The sequence below is a fragment of the Chiloscyllium punctatum genome, chromosome 12, assembly GCF_047496795.1.
Source record: "Chiloscyllium punctatum isolate Juve2018m chromosome 12, sChiPun1.3, whole genome shotgun sequence".
In the NCBI taxonomy this organism is placed as follows: Eukaryota; Metazoa; Chordata; class Chondrichthyes; order Orectolobiformes; family Hemiscylliidae; genus Chiloscyllium; species Chiloscyllium punctatum.
The window spans coordinates 72882319-72905122 of record NC_092750.1 but is presented as its reverse complement, the minus strand read 5'-3'; the positions used below and the strand labels follow the sequence as shown (position 1 = coordinate 72905122).

The following is a 22804-nucleotide window of genomic DNA, read 5'->3' as shown; positions in this document are numbered from 1 at the left end:
CTATGACTCTATGACTCTCACTGCGACAACATACAAGAGCGACAAGGAAGCTCTTGTGGTTTCCTCATTTCAATATCAGCAGTGGTTGTACAGCAATATGACATGGGCTATATTTCAAGGCAGCCAGCAGCATCTGTGCAGGTAACAAATAAGACTGAAGCAATCTGCAAGGTTGCAAACACAAGTTCAAGGTTCTGCATGTTGTAAGTGGCAGCTTGAGGACCACACTTTTGCTTTGGCATCGAGTTTTATCTTCTGAGGAACGTTTCCTGGGAATTTCCTCCCCTGCCTTTCTTAAATTGATTGTTAAAATTCAGTGGATATATCCATGGGACCTCAGCTAATCAACCAGTTAACAGTTGCAAGTGACTATAGCAAGCGTTGCAGCCTATTTGACCACAGGTATTTTCACAACAAGACCTTATCTTGTCCTGACCTGACATCTGCCACACACAAAACTTTTACCAAGTATCACAGGTTAGAAATCATAGAACATAGAACAATACAGCACAGGAATGGACCCTTCGACCCATGATGTTTTACCAAACATGATGTCAAATTAAACTAATCCCTTCTGCCTGCACATGGTCCATATTCCTCCGTTCCTTGCCTATTCATGTGCTTACCTAAAAGTCTCTTAAACATCCGATGATATCTGCCTCCACCATCACCCCAGCACATGATTCAGACTCCTACCATTCTGTGTATAAAAAAACCTTGCTCCTCACATCTCTTTTGAACTTCCCCCTCTGACCTTTAACGCATGCCCCCTAGTAGTAGACATTTCAACTCTGGGAAAAAGATTCTAACTGTCAACCCTATCTATGTATCTTATAATTTTTTGACTACCACCAAGTCTCCCCTCAGGTTCCACTGCTCCAGTGTGAACAACCCGAGTTTTCTAGCCTCTCTCTTATAGCTCATACACTCATATCTAGGCAGCATCCTGGTAAACCTCTCCTGCACCCACTCCAAAGCCTCCACATCCTTCCAATAATTGGCGACCAGAACTGAACACAATACTCTAAATGTGGCCGAACTAAAATCATAAAAGAGGTATGTATACTGGTCAACTTTCCTAGATGAAGACAAGTAGAGTCATACTGCCCATACTTTATCCAGTCTCAGATCAGAAGCAATGAGCAATGACCTTAGGACCATGTGCCTGAAAAGCCTGCTATACATATCCAATGCCAGTGATCAGATTTAATTATCATCAATCATCACTTTATTTTGCAAATGTTCAAGGAGTTACTGCACACCAGAAATTCTGACGTCAGTCAGGATTGTCAATTTCCTAGCTTTAAGTATCAAGAAACTTACATATATCAGTTTTGTCATTTTACTGAGGCAGAACACCATCCAGACAGAAGGTGATCCATCCTTTCATGGGTGACTAGAACAAGGGCTTACATCTAAGATTAGCCAGCCTGTTCTGGGCTGAGGTCAGCAACTTTACACAAATGGTACAGGAAATCTGGAATAAACGAGAATAGAAATTGCTGAAGAAACTCAGCAAATATTTGCGGAGAAAAAACATTAGCTTTCCCAGACACGTGGCTCTTATTCAGAAAGTTCTGAAGGAGGATTATGGGACTAGAAACCTTCATTCTGTTTTGCCACCACAAATGCAGTCAGACCTGCTGAGTTTCTCTATTTTCATTTGTTTAGATCTCCAGCATCCGCAGTTCTTTCCTTTATTTTAGTGAAAATCTGGAACACCTATCCTCAATAAACTGCTGAGGCTAAAAATTTCAAATTCTTGGTAAGTAATGGTAATAAGGGTTACCAAAGCAGCTGGAGGGAATTCAAATAATGCTATAATCTAACTGAATAAGTGCACAGCTCAATGATATGAATAGTCTACCTCTGTTAGAAAACAAAATCCATCACCTCTGATTGGCCAATCAAAGTTGCAAATAATTCTGAAGGTTGAGCTCACTTCCATCTTTCCCTCTATATATTCTGTGACTGAGCCAAACTACTGAAAGATCCATAAACTCGGTCAGTGCATTTTATTAAATTCATATGATATGGGCATCATTAGCAAGGTCATTTCATGACCACCCAAAACGACCCTTGAGGAGGTAACAGTAAGCCAACTTCTTAAATTGCTGCAAACGATGTGGTGAAGATATTCCGACAGAGTTAGCTGATTTTACAGTGTAACTGTGTCACTTCGTAAACAGTTTCAGAAGATCATTAAGAATGAGTGACATTGCTACACATCTAGTATTACATACAAGTCATATGAGAAAAGTATAGAAGTTTTCTCCGTATAAAGGATATTAGTGAACAAGTTGGACATTGTTTTAACAAAAGCAAATTACTAACATTATAGTCACCATTACCAATTAGCTTTTATTTCAGATTTATTTTATTAATTGACCATAAGTTCCTCAACCATCATGGTGAGATATGAACTCTCACATCTTTTGAGTATATGTCCTTGGTCTTCGGATCACAGATACGTAACCTTACAACAGTGCATTGCAGGAGCATTAGGGAAAACAGAAAAAGGCTACTTGAACTGGAACACTAAATATTAGGATGGCATCTTAGAACTTCTACTTCTGAAAGCAAAGAGATTTACATGTGAAGATGAAAAGCACGGTGTTTGTTGTATGTAAATATCCACAAACATAATCCCAATTGAGAGTTTTATAACATTGGGTATTTAATTAATCAGATAAGTTATTAATCAGCAGCCCATCAGCAAGTACACATTAATAAGATAAAAGGGAAACATTCCATAATAATTAATGGTGAAGATATTTAAATGCAATAACATTTGGTGCGAATACTGCAAATGTCAGATCCCACTGAGAGACCATCTTTCATCTGTAAACCTATAGCAGATGGCAACTATCTTTGCTTTGCCAGCATAGATAGCACAATTTCCTAATGTGGGTTAATGCACGGTGACCTGGAAGTCTTCATCTACTGCATGTTGAATCAGCAAGTTGAAGTCATAGTGACAGAGCTGCTGGCAAAGTTGGGAGAAATAGAATAAGCCACCAGTTTGCACACCCACTCGCAATATAAAATCTGTGCTATATGTGGCTGTATCTGAGCATGCATCAAAGTGTGCAGCAACTGAGAACATGTTGACTCATATTCCTATCACTATACCTCCTGTCAGTATCACCTGGGACCATGTAACATGAACCAGAGAATTTATTTGATAAAGTTTCTTAGATGATTATTGCCAATAATGTTTAGCCAACTTGATCAAAAAAGGCTTATGCATTCACATCTGTTATCTATTCATGAATCACTGTGTATATACAAAATAGAGAGCAATGGACTTCTGCAGAGATCTTCTTTAGAAGTGACTATAGAAGCTATGGTGGCTTCCAGCAATCTTGAAACATTTATTTATCATACTAAATCAAGCTAAGTGACCAGGTGAGCATCTCAATGAATTAACAGCATCTCAACTAATTAAGCAAACAGATCAATGAAAAATGAAAGTTAAAGTAGATATGCAAATATGCTTGGGGATATGTATGTGCTTATGGGATTTAAGTATGAATGTGTCCACGAATGATGAACTGAAGACAAGTGAAGAACTTAAAACTTTCAGTGAATAGACAAAGATCATTTCTAACTCTACTTCATTAACAGTGGAAGATAAAGATCAAGGCATGATTTCTGACCATTCAAACTATATCTATCCACTTAGATATTTACATATAAATAGTTATTAGGTGAAATGTGAGCCTTATGAGAAATCATTGGCACCTTGCCACTGAAAGGAAAATGATACATTGAAGAGATTCCTCATAAAGGCAATGATGATTTCTTGATTCAGTGCTTTAAAGAGGGAAGACTCAAAATAACTGCATTTCACTGGAGAAAAGACACAGTTCATGATTTAAATCTAAAAGGCTTGGAATAATGTAAAAGCAGAGAAGTTATTTGAGCTAATATTCACTAATTATGTAATTACAGTGCATCTATAATATGCTGTAGTGATACATAAAAACCATCACAATGGCCAAACAGACGATTGCTGCGCGGCCTCAGTCAGCATTCAGTACCCACAATGAAGCTAGCCAATATAAAGGAAGACAGACTAGTATTCATGTACTTTAAAAAAAAAGCATTGTGGATGCTAGCGATCTGAAACAAATAAAAACAGAAATTGATGAAGACATGTCCCAGCATGTCTGACAACATTAGTGGAGAGAGAAGCAGAGTTAATGTTTCAAGTCCAGTAACTGTTCTTCAGAACTCTGTTTCCCTAATCCACTGATGCTGCCAGATCTGCTGAGTTTCTCAAGCAATTTCTGATTTTGTTTGTTTTAGTAGTTATATATGCCTTTCAGTTAAAAAGTGATTTTGAAGTATAGTCTCTGGTTTAATGTGGGTATCACACACCACATAACATTCCACCCAGTACAGGTGTTAAATTTATGACACTTACTGCTTTGAGCTGTTGAATCCCACTGACTTGTCGCACTACTCGATCCAGCTCTTGTTCAATCCTCCCTGCCCAGTACTGAATCCTAAGAAGAGAAAACAAAGTTGTAACAATAAGAATCTAATTATGCAAAGCACTATAATTTGGCAATGAAAAAATCCTTCAGTTCTTCAAGAGAAAAGTGGCAATTTTTAGTGTTTTACCAGTCTTCTTCAGAACTATACTCAAACTGTATTAAACACCAAACTGCAGTGGTTTAATCAACCTCACACTTTGACCAAGACTGTGACTAAGTCATCAAGTATTATCACAAAAAGACTAACCTCGGCCAGCAATTTTAGTAGTTTGCTCCCATACAATGAAGCACATTAAATGAAATATTACAGTTGTTTAAAAAATTCAACGAATACCAATCATATGTAAAAGCCTATAAATCAGTCGACTGTAAAGAGAAGATTCAGCTTGCCTAATCAGAGTGTACCTTTTCTCCAATGGAACATATTGCAATTAAAGAAAGAGCAGAGTGCCAAAGTATAGATTGGTAAAAGCAAAGATTGAAGAATTCTGAATAGTCTACCTTAGAAGTTTAGTACAAAGGGTAGACAACTTGCCAGAGAGACAACTAAAGTTCCTATTTTTAGAAGAATAATGAATGTAATAGAAAGTAAAACGTACGTGGTTTTAGGTTCGGGTTTTAGTGTTTTGAGAAAATTGAAAATTAGTAACCTCTTCCCTAAATAGGTATGGAATCATCTGTAGCATCTCCATTAAAACATGGCAAGCGATTTCTTTTAAACCCTAGCTCCTGGATTGACAAGTGGGTAGAGGATACAGTACTCCTCGCAAGGTATGCCTCTGAAATGTCTTCCTTTCTCTTTCCTTTACTGTTTTTCCATCGATAGTTGTAACACTATGTTGTAGGTCACAGCAAAGCAGCATTTAAATCAACAACAAAAAAGCAAAATACTGTACTGCAGATCCTGAAAAATCAGAAATAAAAAGGAAAATGCTGGAAAACTCAGTAGGTCAGGCAGCACCTGTGGAGAGAAATAAAAGTGACACCAGACTTAAAGAACTCTTAAACAGGGCTGATCAACTGCACTGTTCACACTAAGTCAAGACAGTGTGAGAAAGATGGTATATTTGGTTTTGTTACTCACACCTAGGCCCTTTACTGTTTCAGTAAAATTTCCTTGTTCCTGTATACAAACCCTATTGTAATGAAGGTCAACACACAACTTAACTTTTTAATTGCCTGCTACATAGAACATAGAAATGTACAGCACAGAACAGGCCCTTTGGCCCACAATGTTATGCCAAGGGTTAATTCTAATACAAAATAAAATAACTTAACCTAAGCACCCCTCAACTCATGCTATCTGTGTGCATGTCTAGCAGTCACTTAAATGTCCCTAATGATTCTGCTTCCACCACCACAGCTGGCAACGCATTCCATGCATTCACAACTCTCTACATAAAGAACCTTCCTCTGACATCCCCTTTCTCCTAATATCTTAAAACTATGACCCCTCGTACCAGTCAATCCTGCCCTGGGGAAAAGTCTCTGGCTATTGACTCTATCCATGCCTCTCGATCTTGTATACCTCGATCAGATCACCTCTCTTCTTCCTTCTCTCCAGAAAGGTCCGAGCTTATTCAACCTCTCTTCATAAGGCAAGCCCTCCAGTCCAGGCAGCATCCTGGTAAACCTTCTTTGCACCCTCTCCAAAGCATCTGCATCTCTCCTATAGTAAGGCGACCAGAACTGAATAAAATATTCCAAGTGTGGTCTCACCAGGGACTTGTAGAGCTGTAGCAAAACCTCGCAGCTCTTAAACTTGATCTCCTTCTTAATGAAAGCCAAAACACCATATGCTTTCTTAACAACCCTAACCACTTGGGTGGCAACTTTGAGGGATCTACGTACTTGCACACCAAGATCCCTCTGTTCCTCCACACTGCCAAGACTGTATCCCAGCTCCTCAAAGTTCCAATCACAAAACGGTCCCTTTTCCTTAGTAAAACTGAAGCAAAAAACACAATTAGGGCTTCCCCTATCTGCTCAGGCTCCATGCACAAGTTCCCTACGCTATCTCTGATCGGCCCTACCTTCTCCCTGATCATTCTCTTATTCCTCACGTATGAGTAAAATGCCTTTGGGTTCTTCCTTATCCTTCTTGCCAAGCTTTTTCCATGCCCCCTCCTGGCTCTCCTCAGTCCATTTCTGAGCTCCTTTCTAGCAAGCCTATAATCCTCTAAAGCTATGCTCCACCTTATGTCAGCTGCCATCTTCCTTTTGACGAGAAGCTCCTCTGTTCTCATCATCCAAGGTTCCTTAATCTTACCCCTTCTTACCTATCTCAGAGGAACAAATTTGTGCATCACTCACAACAACTGCTCCTTAAATAGTCTCCACATGTCTGCTGTGCACTTTCTGTGGAACAATTGCTCCCGGTCTGTAGATTAGATTAGATTACTTACAGTGTGGAAACAGGCCCTTCAGCCCAACAAGTCCACACCGCCCCGCCGAAGCGTAACCCACCCATACCCCTACATCTACATTTACCCCTTACCTAACACTATGGGCAATTTAGCATGGCCAATTCACCTGACCTGCACATCTTTGGACTGTGGGAGGAAACCGGAGCACCCGGAGGAAACCCACGCAGACACGGGGAGAACGTGCAAACTCCACACAGTCAGTCGCCTGAGGCGGGAATTGAACCCGGGTTTCAGGCGCTGTGAGGCAGCAGTGCTAACCACTGTGCCACCGTGCCGCCCAGCTCTTAAACTTGATCTCCTTCTTAATGAAAGCCAAAACACCATATGCTTTCTTAACAACCCTAACCACTTGGGTGGCAACTTTGAGGGATCTACGTACTTGCACACCAAGATCCCTCTGTTCCTCCACACTGCCAAGACTGTATCCCAGCTCCTCAAAGTTCCAATCACAAAACGGTCCCTTCCCAACTCTTATCTGATAGCATCATAATATCCTTATCTCCAATTAAATATCTTCCCCCGGTAACTGCTTCTTTCCCTCTTCAAGGCTATGGTAAATGTGAGGCAGTTATGATCAATGTCACCAAAGTGTTCTCCCAATGCGAGGTCCGACACCTGTCCTGGCTCATTGTTGAGCACCAAATCCAAAATGGCCTCTTGCCTCATCGGTCTGTCTACACAATAATGAGTAAAGAAACCCTCCTGAACACACTGAAAAACACGGCTCCATTTAAACCATCTGCACTTTAGGAGGTTCCAGTCGATATTGGGAAAGTTGAAATCACCCATAACAACAACCCTGCTACATCTGCATTTTTTCAGAATGTGCCTACCTATGAGTTCTTCAATCTCTCTACTGCTATTACGTGGTCTGTAGAAAACCCCAAATGAGGTGGCTGTTCCCTTGCTGTTCCTGATTTCCACCCATACTTACTCAGTAGACAAACCTTCCTCAACAATCTTTGTTTCTGTAGCTGTGATGCATTCTCTAATTAACAATGTTACACCCTTGTCTCTTTTTCCACTCTCCCTGTTCTTTTAAATGTTCTAAACCCTGGAACATCAAGCAACCATTCCTGCCCCTGTGAAACCCACATCTTCGTAATGGCCACAACATCGTAGCCCCAAGTACTGATCCATGCAGTACCATCCCATGCCTGTGTTTTGTTCTTTCACAGGTTATGGGCATTTCTGGCTAGGCTAATTTTTATTACCCATTCCTAATTGCCTAGAGAGCAATTAATACTCAACTACATTTGGGTCTGGAGTCACATGTACGCCAGACCAGGTAAGCCACCCCCAGTCCAGAAGAAGGGTTACACGCAAAATGTTGATGTCTACACCTCACGATCCTGCCTAGCTCACTATATTCTTCCAGCCTCCTGCCTGTCTACTCTGACCAGGTATGGATGGCACTTTCCTGCCCTGTAGGACATCAGTGAACCAAATGGATTTTTTCAACAATTGACAATGGATTTCATGGCCATTGCAAGATTTTTGATTCCAGATTTCTATTAGATTCAAATTTCACCATCTGCTGTGGCAGGATGTGAACCTGGGTCCCCCAAAACTTGGGTCTTAACAGTCCAGCAGTAATACTCAGCTATCACCTCTCCCATGTTTGATTTCAATGACCAGTATTCAAGGACACTCAAGTCCCTTTCTACATGAACATTTCCCAATCTATCATCATTTAAATAATACCATACCACACAGTTTTCCCATCTGAACTGGATAACCCTGTGGATTTCCTTACACTTGGCTATCTTGTAAGGTATTATTTCAAGCATTCATCTAAATATTTCTTAAATGTTGCAATGATTCACATCTCTACCACCCTTTCAGGAAATGAGTTCCAAATACTCACCACTCTCTGGTTGAAAAAGTTATTCTCCTTCAATCCCATCTAAAGTTCTTGCCCCTTAGCTGAAACCTATGCACAGTAGTAACTGAACTCACTATCAAAGAGAAACTTTATCCCTATCGACTCTTGCTGTGCTCCTCAATTTTGTAACAGGTGCTCCTTAAGCATTCTTGGTTCCAGGGAAATCAACCCTAATCTATGCAATTTCTCTTCAAAGCTGAAACGCCTCAGCCTGAGTAACATCCTGGTGAATGTCTTTTACACCTTATCCAGTGAAATCACATCCTTCCTGTGGAGTAACTAGGCTGCACAGAGTACTCAAGCTGACTGTTTAGTTCTAACATACTATTTTAGAATAATGACAGGCCAAAACACAGGAACAATAAAGCAGTTTAACAAATATCCACTGTTGGGTAATTCCTAGAATTAAGGTTAGACTGACTGAACAGCTTGAGAATTTTCAGCTGATCAGAGAGACCAAACATTTATTTGTAAACAGTAAGTCATGGGCTCATGAGCCTTTGGAAAGGTAAAATTAGTTGGGTGAAAAATATTTATTTTTACTGAGGATGTTAGTTACATAGACTTCCACAGATATTTGATAAATTCCTTCATATTCGGACGGCACAGTGGCACAGTGGTTAGCACTGCTGCCTCACAGCGCCAGGTTCGATTCCAGCCTCAGGTGACTGTCTTCGTGGAGTTTGCACATTCTCCCTGTGTCTGCGTGGGTTTCCTCCGGGTGCCCCGGTTTCCTCCCACAGTCCAAAGATGTGCAGGTCAGGTGAATTGGCCATGTTAAATTGCCCATAGTATGAAGTGCATTAGTCAGAGGAAAATGGGTCTGGGTGGGTTACTCTTCGAGGGTTGATGTGGACTTGTTGGGCCGAAGGGCCTGTTTCCACACTGTAGGGAATCTAATCAAAAAAACACGCTGCTAGTTAAAGCTGAACCTCAAAGAACTGAAGGCAAATCATTAACCTGGTTAGAGAATTGGCTGAAAAGTGGAAGATAGTTTAAATATGGGAAACTAACTGTGATATATCAAAGCCAAATTTCTGCTTCGCCCCTCAAGTACAGTACTTGTTGGTAATGGAAGAGCCCAAATAATTGACATACATTCTAGGAAAATGGTAGACTCAAACATGACAAATTAGATAAAAACAGATGAGGAGGAAAATGAAGAGAACATAGCAGCATCAATCCCTGTATAAGACTGGATTTGGAAGACCTAAACAATTCCTTGTCAAAAAGTGTAGCGCTTGAAAAGCACAGCAGGTCAGGCAGCATCCGAGGAGCAAGAGAGTCAACGTTTTGAGCATAAGCCCTTCATTTGGAATGTGGTGGGGGAATGGAGGCTGAGAGATAAATAGGAGGATGGAGGTGGGGCTGGGGGGAAGGCAATAGGTGGATGCAGGTGGGGGGGACTGTGATAGGTCAGTGGGGAGGATGGATTGGATAGGTGGGAAGGAAGATGGACAAGTAGGACAGGTCAAGAGGGCGGTGCCAAGTAAGAAGATTGGATCTGGGATGAAGTTGGGGGAGAGGCAATTTGGAAACTAGTGAATGCGGCATTGAAGCCAAGTAGTTGAAGGGTCCTGAGGCAGAAGATGAGGAGTTCTTCCTCCAGACGTCAGGTGGCTTGGATTTGGGGGTGCAGGAGGCCCAGGACTTGCATGCCCTTGGCGGACAGGGTGGGCGAGTTGAAGTGGTCAGCCACAGGGCAGTGGGACTGTTGGGTGCGTGTACCCAGAGATGTGTCACCTACAATTGGATCACACTACCAGGGACATATTTCCCTCCCTACCCCTATCTGCTTTCCACAAAGATCATACCTTCCGTGACTCCCTCGTTAGATCCACATCCCCCCACCAACCCATGCTCCACAGCCAGCACCGTCTCTTGCTGCCACAAGAGGTATAAAACCTGTACCTATAACTCCCCCCTCACCTCAGTCCAAAGCCCAAAAGAACCTTTTCACATACGGCAGAAATTTTCCTGCACATCCACCCACCTCATCTACAGTGTCCAGTGCTCTCGATGTGGTTTCCTTTACAGTGGGGAAACAGAACACCAACTCGTGGAACGTTTCAGGGTACATCTCTGGGCACCACCCTCTTGACTTGATCCATCTATCCGCTCCACCCTCCCCACTGACCTATCACAATCAGTCCCCACCTGCATCCACCTATCGCCTTCCCAGCTACTTCCCCCCCAGTTCCATCCCCACTCTCCTATTTATCTCTCAGCCATACACACACGCACCCCCCCCCCCACCCCTTCCAGATGAAAGGCTTATGCCCAAACGTCAACTCTCCTGCTCCTCGGATGCTGCCTTACCTGCTGAGCTTTTCCAGCATCCTACTTTTCAATTCTGACTCTCCTGCATCTGCAATTCTCACTGTGTCTCAGTCTCTCTAAAGAATTCCTTGTATGACAGCACAAAGCAGTACCATCATTTCGAGAAGAAATTGGACGATCTCAAGAAGGAGATAGACTGTACATTTTCAAGGCTTGGCAGAGACAATTTTGTTGGAACACTGGAATACTGCTCCTAGATTTCAGCAGTTAGAAAACGACGATCTGATCACATGCGGGCATGTGGGTGTGTCCAGCTATGATAGATTGTCTAGCGGCACGGTGGCACAGTGGTTAGCACTGCTGCCTCACAGCGCCAGAGACCCGGGTTGAATTCCCGCCTCAGGCGACTGACTGTGTAGAGTTTGCACATTCTCCCCGTGTCTGTGTGGGTTTCCTCCAGGTGCTCCGGTTTCCTCCCACAGTCCAAAGATGTGCAGGTCAGGTGAATTGGCCATGCTAAATTGCCCGTAGTGTTAGGTAAGGGGTAGATGTAGATGTAGGTGTATGGGGTGGGTTACGCTTCGGCGGGGCGTGTGTGGACTTGTTGGGCCGAAGGGCCTGTTTCCACTCTGTAAGTAATCTAATCTAATCTTAAAAGCTGTATGGTGTAAAAAAATGTCCAGCCAAAATAACCTGAGCAACTGTATGAAAGTAATACAAAACTTCTAACCTGGGGTGGAACAAGAGCATAGTGCTCAGTATGAGCTGACTAAAATACTCATATGTCCAGCGTGCACATAAAATAAAGCTGTGTTTACTCAAATAGACTGCAACAGGGTTACAATTTAATCTCCACTACAATAATGACCTTGAATGTGAAGTTTACAATGTTATCAGCAGAGGCAGTGATCACTCACTAACAAATATGAGTGTCCACCTAGGAAGTTCCGTGTTATCCATGGGACTTAATTGGTTGTTTCCCAGAACTTTGTGGGAAGTTTGGGAAGAAATTTCTGGGTCCCTAGCTGAGATATTTTTATCAATGATAGCCCTGGGTTAGGAGCCGAAAACTGGAGGTTGGCTAATGTGGTGCCATTATTTAAGAAATGCAGATAGGAAAAGCCAGAGAACAATAGAACCTTACGTCAGCAGTGGGTAGGTTGTTGGAGGAGATTCTGAGTGACAGGATCTACATCATTTGGAAAGGCAGGGACTGATTAGGAATGGTCAGCATGGCTTTATGCATGGGAAATAGTGTCTAACTTGACTGGGTTTTTTGAAGAGGTGATACAGAAGATTGATTAGGTAGAGGCTTAGTGTTGTCTGCTTGGACTTCATTAAGCATTTGACAAAGTTCTGCATGATGGACTGGTTGGTAAGGTTAGATCGCATGCAATCCAGAGGGAGCTAGCCAATTAAGTACAAAATTGGCCTGAAGGGAGAAGACAGAGAGTGGTGGTGGAAGGATGTTTATCGGACTCAAGACCCATAACCAGTGATGCATCACAAGAATCAGTGTTGGGTCCGTTGTTTTTCGTCAATTATATAAATGATTTGGATGTTAATACAGATGCTGGAAACCAGAGTTTAGATCAGAGTGGTGCTGGAAAAGCACAGCAGGTCAGGCAGCATCCAAGGAGCAGGAAAATCAATGTTTCGGGCAAAAGCCCTTCATCAGGAAGAGAGAGGATCAGAAACTGAGGAGGTGAATTTATGGAGGTTTTAAAAAATCATGAGGGGCATAGATAGCGTGAATAGACACGGTCTTTTACCTAGGGTGATGGAGTCCAAAACCAACACAGACATATGTTTAAGATGAGAGGGGAAAGATTTAAAAAGGACCTGAGAGGCAACCTTTTCACACAGAGCATGGTACGTGTATGGAACCAGCTGCCAGAGGAAGTGATGAAGGCGGGTACAATTACAACATTTAAAAGTATATTGGATGGGTATAAGACTAGGAAGGGTTTCGAGAGATATGAGCCACATGCTGACAAATGCGACTCGGTCAGATTGGGATGTCTGGTCAGCATGGCTGAGTTGGACTGAAGGGTCTGTTTCAGTGCTGTATGACTCAAAATTCTTTTCACTGGTTTAGGAGTCCGGGATAAGGGATATAGTTAAATAGTTAGAATTGGGTCTTTCAGGACTAAAAATATGAAAAATCTTGCCATACAAAGGGTGGTAGGGAGTTTATAATTCTCCAGTAGAAATAATAACTGATACTGGAAAGGGGAGTAGTAAATAGTCTTCCTCAATGAATCATTACTTCATCCACGATCTCTTAAATAAACAGGGAATGAGTAATTTGATATGTGACAGATGCATACATACATCTTCACAACAACCGTAACTTTTTTAAAAATTCAAACTTCCAGTTGATAGCTGATTGATATGGCAAGATTTCAAGTTTCAAAACTTTACCAAAATAATGCTGAATGATGGTACTTTACTCTTGGAGGGAGCTTATAGATTAAACTGAAATTTTTAAAAATCCCATTTGAAACTAGTTACACACTGGGAAATATACAGTCTTTACAGCCGACAATCCAAATTCTCATGGATTCTCCTGTGTCTGCTTCATCAAGACTTAACTTCAAGAAACCATCTCCAAATGTTTATTCCATTTCTAGAGATTCTTAAATCAACTGCAAGCATTAAAACCTGTTTCAACAATTCTTCCTCCCCCTAGTTTCCTCTGTTCTGCATCCTACGCCTTCCAGCTGCTTCTCGTGCTTGTGCAGCATGGCCGTGATCGGGTCCAGTCTGGTGCAGAACGTCTCTTCAATCGACAACTCGTTCATCTCCCACAGCATTACAAACTTCGCAGCCAGGGCTTGTTGAATGAACGACTTTGATGGGCTGGTAGAGGGAACTGTAGCTGCAGCATGGACGTGTCTGACTTTTCAGGTGAGTGTCCCATGTATTGGGATTTGCTGGAGCCTTTACCTCTAATCATGTGTCTTTGATAAAGCAGACTTTGTAAAAGAACTTATGTAAGGTTTGTAGGTTCAAAGCAGAGTTCAGCAAAGCAGACCTCTCAGATCACCGTTATCTTGGATCCCCTGGGATGTTTTTAAAAGTCGGAACAATAGGAACAACCTGAATGGGTGGGGTCAAGCTCCCACAGAACAAGGATTTTTTTTAGTTTTAGCCCTCTAGCAGTTTCTAGGGTCATGAAGCTGAACGTAGAAGCTCTTACTCTTCCCTCTATTTCAGCCAAAAGCTGGGATACTCTTCCTGCTGCTCGAATTGCATGTGAGACAACCTATTTTACTGAATTTGCCTTTGCTAAGACTGGGATGTTACTATATTGGAACAGTTCATTAGTAGCAGTTATTATATATATATTATTTTCTTAAGCATTTAGGTAGAGTCACAGTTATGCCAATTCTTTTATTTTGTCTGGTTTTTAATTACAGTGTACGAATAAAGTGCTTTGTTTCAAATCTAGTAGTCTGACATCCAGAACGCAATGCCTTACACTTATCTTTAAAATAAGAAAAAGTTAGGGTCTAGAATGTTTTCTTAATATATTTTGAGGAGATTTGTCTGGTCCATAACAAATTGGGGCTCTTGTCAGAATCAAAATCTCTAATTCTAGGTCGTGTTCAAATTTATTCGATTCAAAGTCGACAGTAAGTGGTGAGTGTTGGTGTTCTCTTTTTGGGTGTTGAAATCACTTAGATTAAGCAGTCTGTGCCTTGTGTAATAATGGCTCTTTCAGTCACAAAAAGTTTCCAGGGGGTGGAAGAAGTCCCTTTGGGGGTTTTACATAAAGTTAGCAAGGCAAAGCATTTGCAATTGGCAGATAGGTTGGAGTTGGGATTGCTCTTGTCCATGCAAAAAGGGGAGGTAATTGCAGTAATAGTTTGACATCGATGATTATCGGAAATCTTTCGGAATGGCTAAAATTAAATTACAAATGAAGCAGCTTGAACATGAAAAAGAACTGAAACAGTTTGAATCACAATTAAAAGCAGAGGAAAAAGGAAAGGAAAAGAAGGCCATAATGGTGGAAAGGGAGAAAGGATTTGAACTTCAGAGGTTGGAACTGAAAACTCAAAGTCAACTTAAAATGGTAGAGGGAGGGGCGAAAAGTGGGAGGAGCGATGAGGACAGTGATGGAAAGTAATCCCATCACAGCCAAAGACCTAGTGGGGATCTGTTTAAATATGTTTAAGTGTTGACAAAATTTGACAAGACGGATGTAGAAGCCTTTTTCATTTCATTTGAAAAAAATGGCTAAACAAATGAAATGACTAGTGACCATGTGCATATTGTTGACCCAAACAAAATTGGTAGGTAGAGGCAGTGAGATACTTGTATCACTATCAGAGGCGGTATCGGGGGATGGAGGAGGTGAAAAAAAAAGCCATTTTAAGTACAAATGAGCTAGTACCAGAAGCCTGCACACAATGTTTTAGAAACCTAAGGAGGAGCTCTGGTCAAACATACATAGAGTTTGAAAGGATTAAACAAAGTCATTTTGATAGGTGAATAACGGGCATTGAAAATAGATCAAAACATATGATCCTCTTAGAGAGACAATTATTTTGGAAGAGTTCAAAAATTCACTTCCTGAAGTAGTGAGAACTCATATGGAAGAAGAGTTATTCTTGCATTACTGCAAGATTAGCAACAAGAAATGGCAGATGGGTATGGGTTCTTTCATAAATCAAAGTCTGGTTTCCAAGACCAATTTCAACTGAGAGATAGAAATTGGTGTAAACTGAAATCCTCATGTGGTAATAGAGAAGGAGATCACATTGAAGATAGTAAAGGGGAAAAGAGAAGTAAAAAAGCTCAGTTGTTTTCACTATAATAAAATAGAAAAAAAACTGGGAATAAGGCTGTGGGAAACAGGATAAGCCAGTGAGTTTTATTGAAGTGATAAAGGAAAACAAAGCAGAAGCTAAAATGCTGCAAAAGAATGTATAACCTGGTCAGGGGTTGGTTGAGAAGGAAGTGCCAGATCTCTTACTTACATGGGTACGGTTTACTCATGTAAACCAGGAAGATTACATAAAGAAATTAAGACTTTAAGAGATACTGGTGAAAGTTGAGGACGTATGTAATTCACACGGAGTAATGCCAGGAAAAGTGGTATTATGTGGAATTCAAAGTGTTGCATTATATAAAATGAGGTTAAAAAGTCCAGTGAAAAGTGGTGACGTGGTGATTGGATTAATAGAGAAATTCTCGGTTCTGGAAAGACAATTTATCCTTGGTAATAATAGAGCTGGATCACAGGTGGGAGTGATGCTTACTGTGATTGAAAAGCCAGTGGAACATCAAGCAACTGCAGTGTTACAGGAAGTATATCCTAGGAGTTTTCCAGACTGTGTGATAAAAGGTTACAAAACTGCAGGTGGAGAAATCAAAGAATAAAGTTAAGGAAGTTGAAATTTAATTATCAGAAACTATGTTCAAATGGCTGACAGAAAACAAGGACAGTTGGAGGATATAGTGGGTACTTTTGGTTCTGAGAAATTGGCTGAGTTACAACAGCAAGATGAAAAACTAAAGCAGTTATATCAAAAAGCATTCACAGAATAAGAATCTTAATTGATCTCAGAATGTTATTATCTTAAAAATGAAGTCTTGATAAGGAAATGGAGACCATCACATATTCATGTGGATGAAAAATGGGAAGAAATTAATCAAGTTGTATTACTGGTGGGCTATAGAAAGAAGGTGTTATGGGTAGTACATGCATTTCCAATAGATCATTTGGGAGTAAGGAAAATTCAAGCCAAAGTACAAAAATATTTTTATTGGCCTAAACTGTGTAAGGATTGGTTGAATTTTGCTGGACATGATATATGTCAGGTAATTGGAAAACCAGTGATAAAACCAACACCTTTGAATACCAATTCCTGCTTTTGAGGATCCTTTTACAACTAATTGCACAGGACACTTACCCAAAACAAAAAGTGGGAATCAGTATTTGTTGACCATAATGGAAGTGTCTAATAGATTTCCAGAGGCTACCTATTATGCACTATCACAGCTAAAAGGAGTGTAGAAGAATTACTCTTTTTTTTTAAAATGTACTATCCATCAGATCAAAGGTCAATTTTCATATCAAAATTATTCAAGGAAATTATGGACAGCTTAGGAATAAACAATTCAAATCCACTACATACCAGCCAGAATCACAAAGAATATTATAACAGTGGACATTATAATTTTAAATGTTGAGGGCTTACAGTCAAGTCTATCCAGAGGATCCAGATAAAGGAATTACATTTATACTTTTTGCAATTAGGGATGCATGTAATGAATCAATGAAATTCAGTCCATTTGAATTAGCCTTTGGACATGAGGTGAGAGAACCACTGAAATTAATTAAGGAGAAATTGGTGAGTTAAGCGTTCAGAGATCACATATTTAGACTAAGTGTTAAATTTTATGTAAAAATTAAATAGACCGGACAAGTCGACCAGCATTTAAAAGTAGTAGAGCATGTGATAAAACAAGAAGCAGTCAAGAAATCAAATATTCTCAATTTTGCTAATGGAGATAAAGTGTTAATGTTTCTACCAGTGGTAGGTGAAACTTTAAATGCAAGGTTTATTGGCGTGTTTTGAGAAGATTTGTAGCTCAGGTTGAGGTTCTGGATGTAGGTTTGCTCGCTGAGCTGGAAGGTTCATTTCCAGATGTTTCGTCACCTTACTAGGTAACATCTTCAGTGGGCCTCTGGGCGAAGAACTGCTGATGATTCCTGCTTTCTATTTAAATGTTTGGGTTTCGTTGGGGTGGTGATGTCATTTCCTGTGGTGATGTCATTTCCTGTCCTTTTCTCGGGGGTGGTAGATGGGGTCTAATTCGATGTGTTTGTTGATAAGAGTTGGAATGCCATACTTCTAGGAATTCTCATGCATGTCTCTGTTGGCTTGTCGTAGGATGGATGTGTTGACCCAGTCAAAGTGGTATCCTTCTTACAGATCCATCCATCCTCGGACAAGCCAAACAGAGACACGCACGACAATTCCGAGAAGCATGGCATTCCAACCAGAACTCTATCAACAAACACATACAGTTAGACCCCATCTACCATCCCCTGAGAAAAAGAACAGGAAATGATGTCACCAACCTAAAGAAACCCAAACACATAAATAGAAAGAAAGAATCATCAGCATTTGCCTGGAGGCCCACTGAACCTAGTAGGGTGACGAAACATCTGGAAATGAAACTTCCAGCTCAGCAAGCAAGCCTACATCCAGAAGGTTTATTGGGGCTTATCATATTAAAAGAAAATTAAGCGAGATAAATTATTTAATAAGAATGCCAGATAGGAAAAAATCTTTCATAGTGAGTCATGTTAATATACTCTAAAGGTATTTTGGTAGAGAAGGAAAGCAAAAGGAGAATGTGTTACTGTTTACAACAATAATGAAGTTCAGAGGATTCTGAATTGGACATTCCTGAAATTAAATTGGACAATGAGAAAGTTCTCAAAAGTTCAGATAAATTATTGAATTACCTTCCAGAGGAAAAGCAAAATGACCTGAAAGAGTTATTACAAACACAAGGGGAGATATGTACAAATAAGCTGGGAAGGACTAATCTGATTATACATGATGCAGATATAGGAAATGCAGTTCCCATTAAGCAATACCCTTATAGACTTAACCCTAAAGTTGGCATAGGTTCGAAAAAAGACTGAAAGTATGCTCAAGGACAATATAAGGCAGGGCCAATGGGCTAAGGAGTGGCGGATGGAGTTTAATTTAGATAAATGTCAGATGCTGCATTTTGGGAAAACAAATCTTAGCAGGACTTTGCACTCAATGGTAAGGTCCTAGGGAGTATTGCTGAACAAAGAGAACATGGAGTGCAGGTTCATAGCTCCATGAAGGTAGAGTCAAAGGTAGATAGGATAGATAAGAAGGCAATTGGTTTGCTTTCCTTTATTGGTCAGAGCATTGAGTATAGGAGTTAGGAGGTCATGTTGCGGCTGTACAGAATGTTGATTATGCCAGTTTTGTGTAAAGGATGTTGTGAAACTTGAAAGGGTTCCAAAAAGATTTACAAGGATTTTGACAGGGTTGGAGGATTTGAGCTATAGGGAGCAACTGAATAGGCTTGGGCTGTTTTCCCTGGAGCATTAAAGGCTGAGGGGTGACCTCAGACATTTATAAAATCATGAGGTGATTGATACGATAAATAGACAAGATCTTTTCCCTGGGGTTGGGGAATGAGCTGCCAGAGGAAGTGGTAGAGACTAGCACAATTGCAACATTTAAAAGGCATCTGGATGGGTATATGAACAGCAAGTGTTTAAGAGGAATAAGGGCCAAGTGCTGGCAAATGGGTCTCAATTAGGTGGGATATCTGGTCGGCATGGACAAGTTGGACCGAAGGGTCTGTTTCTGTGCTGCAAATCTCTACGACTCTACTTGCAGCAAATGGAGCTCACCCATAGTAATGGTGCCAAAACCAGATAGTATCCAATGATTATGTGTCATCCATCACAAAGTCAATGCAGTCGCAAAATCTGATTCGTATCCTATTCCACATTTGGACGATGGTATTGAGAAGGTGGGACAAGCGACTTATATTTCTAAAGATATTCAGAGGATACTAGTAGGAACCTTTATTTGAAACAGCAAAGAAAATTTTGGCTTTCATGATGCCAAATGAACTGTACCAGTTTTAAGTCATGCCATTTGGTATGAAAAATATGCCAGCTACATTTCAAAGACTAACCAATAAAGTCAATTTGGATTACCCAATTGTGTGGTATACATTGATGATCTGGTGATTGTTTTAGTCACACATGGAAAAAACATTTGAAGCATCTATCAGAATTGTTCGTCTGACTTTGGGAGGTGGGCTTGGTAATATACCTGGCTAAGACTAAATTCTCAAAAGCCCAAGGCAGATTCCTGGGCCATCTTATTGGTCATGGACAAATGGCCCCACTGGATGCAGAAACAAAAGTTATTTGGAAGTTTCCTATATCACTGATGAAGAAAGAAGTACTACGTTTCCTGGCACTGAGTGGTTTTTATCCAAAGTTCATAGCGTAGTTGCTCCACTGACTGATTTGTTGAAGAAGTCAGAAAAGTTCAGTAAACGGCAGACTGTCAGAAGGCACTTGACAGTCTGAAAGCTGTGTTAACCACTGCCCCAGTGTTAGCCACACCTAATTATGCAAAGCCATTCAAGGTGGCTATCGATGCAAGTGATGTGGATATCGCTACCGTATTCTTGCAATATGATGTTGGAAAGTAAGAAAGATCTATTGGGTATTTTTCCAGAATAATGAATAATCATCAACAGAAATAAACCACGATTGAGAAGGAGACCTTGGGTTTGTGTTGGTGTTGCAAAATTTCCACATTTAGATTGCCAGTAACGTGTCCGAGACAAAAAAAAACTGCAGATACTGAAATCTAAAGTAAACAGGCAGGAGGCTGGAATAACACTGCAAGCCAGACAGCACTAGGAGGTAGAGAAGTCGACATTTCGAATGTAACTTTTGTGACTGAGACAATTGAATATACTGATCATAACCACTTAAAGCTTTGGGGAAAAATTTAAGGATAAAAACATCAGACTGTTTAGTTGGGAGCTTATTTTTGCAGCCATTCAATTTGAAAATTATACACATGGTAGGACGAGAGAACATAATTACATAATTGTCGCCACTTTGATGAAGGACGACAAAGGCATTCAGTGGCGGGAAAAATGGAATGAAGTGGCCCGTAGTAGTGAATGTGTTCATGCTTAGAGTCAATGTGATACATATGTATTGTAATGTACTAATAGCATAATTCTGATGCTTTGCAAAAATGAAGCCAACTTTGTATATTGATGGGTTTTTTTTGTAAAGGTGGGGTGAGGAGGTGTGATGATACTATGGCTTTAAGAGGTGCATTTTGTCCTGGTTTTGTTTTATGAAGAAAGATGGAGATAGAAGTGCCAAACAGTCTGCTTCAAATCCAATAAAGTGAACAGTTTGTGAAGTCTAGGGGTTTTCTTTTAAAGTTGTAATAATAGGACCAACTTGAATGGGTCAAGCTCCCACAGAATCAGGATTTTTTTTGGTTTTAGCCTTCAGTAGCAGTTGGTGGGATCTTGAAGCTGTATGTGAAAGCTCTTATTCCTCTCTCTATTACAACTAAAAGTGGCGGTTCTCTTCCTGTTGCTAGAATTGCATGCAAGACAATCTATTTTACTGAATGTGCCTTTGCCAAGGGTGTGTTTATAGGATTTTACTATATTGGAAAACTTAATGAGAAGCAGTTAATATATACTACTTTGTTAAGTATTTTGATAGAATTACAGTTAAGCCAGTTCTTTTATTTTTATCTAGTCTGTATTTTAGTTATTGTGTATGAATTAAGTGTGTTTTGTTTCAAGCCAGATAGTTTGACCAATCAAATTTCACCCGGAACACAATGCCTTACACTTATCTTTAAAATAAGATAAAGTTAGGGTCCAGACTTTCTTATTAATGTATTTTGAAGAGATTTGGTCTGGTCCATAACAAACCATACTGACTTTGTGGTTTGCAGTATGTATGAATTCCTACTGAAGCCTATATTTGATCTCATAAATGGGAGCTCTGCTCCCTTGCCTATGGAAACATGAAATACACTAACCTGATCGCAAGTTTTGAGAAGCTTTGTAGTTCAGGCTGAGGTTCTGGATATAGGTTTGCTCGCTGAGCTGGAAGGTTCTTTTTTGATATACTAGCCTGGTATCCAGATATAAATGCTAATTAGCTATGTTGATGTTAACTTCCTTTTTTCTTGAAAGCTTAAAGGACGACTGTTTACAATCTGACATTTTCAATCCTTTGCTAGGACTGTGGGGACTGTCAATCTATTCATTGCAAATTCGGAGATTGCTGCTATTGTTTCCAACTACGAATACCTTGCTCCTCCTTCTCAGTAATACAACATTGGTCTACCTTTGACATTCAAGGATATGACCCAGGTGCATAATCAGGCAGACTGCAGAATAGGTTGCAAGACCCTCATGAACTCATTTTGAATTTAACAATACTGTCCTAATATATAACAATTTTGTAAACTTTGAAATTGCAGCAAGAATAGCATGCTGGGGAGGAATAAATTACTTTAGACCTGGGCTTTTAGGTCACAAATCAACCACAATCTCACTAAGTAGTGGAATAGTTTCAAGGGACCAAATTGCATCCTCCTGTTCCAATGTTCTTTTCCTACTGTTATGTCAAATAAACGGTCAATCTTCATAAATTAATTGATGGTAGCTCCAGAGACCAAGAGAAATATGAACAGGAGTAGCTTGTTCAGCCTCTCGAGCCTCCTCCACCAATCAATAGGATCATGGCTTATCTGACATTCCGCATATCCACTTTCCTCTGATTTCTCCAGAGCTCTTAATTCCCCTATTGATCAAGAATCCATTTAGGCCTTAAATATCTACAAGGTCTCTGCCGCCACAGCTCTCTGTGGCACGGAGTTCCAAAGACATTCAATCCTCTTTGAGAGAATTTCTCTTCATTGCTGTCTTAAATTGGCACTCCTTTATTCTAACATGATGCTCCCTGGCCCTAGTCTCTCCCATGAGGGGCAACATCCTCTCAGGATTTACCCTGTCAAGCCCCTTAGGAATTCAACATTTTCAATGAGATCACCTCTGATTTTCCTACCAGGGATCATCCTAGCCAACTTTCTCTGAACTGCTTCCAATGAAATAATATATAGGACAGA

At 40.4% G+C, this 22804-nt stretch overlaps 1 protein-coding gene across 4 annotated transcripts in view; it reads right to left on the bottom strand.

The window, feature by feature from the left end:
- The window catches only part of LOC140483931 (voltage-dependent calcium channel subunit alpha-2/delta-2-like), an 839332-nt gene that overhangs the window by 711379 nt on the left and 105149 nt on the right, over window positions 1-22804 (bottom strand). For all 4 annotated transcript variants that reach the window (XM_072582777.1, XM_072582773.1, XM_072582774.1 and 1 more), the window contains exon 2: window positions 4430-4511. In XM_072582777.1, coding sequence (XP_072438878.1) covers window positions 4430-4511 — 82 coding nt within the window. The remainder of the gene's footprint in view (window positions 1-4429; window positions 4512-22804) is intronic.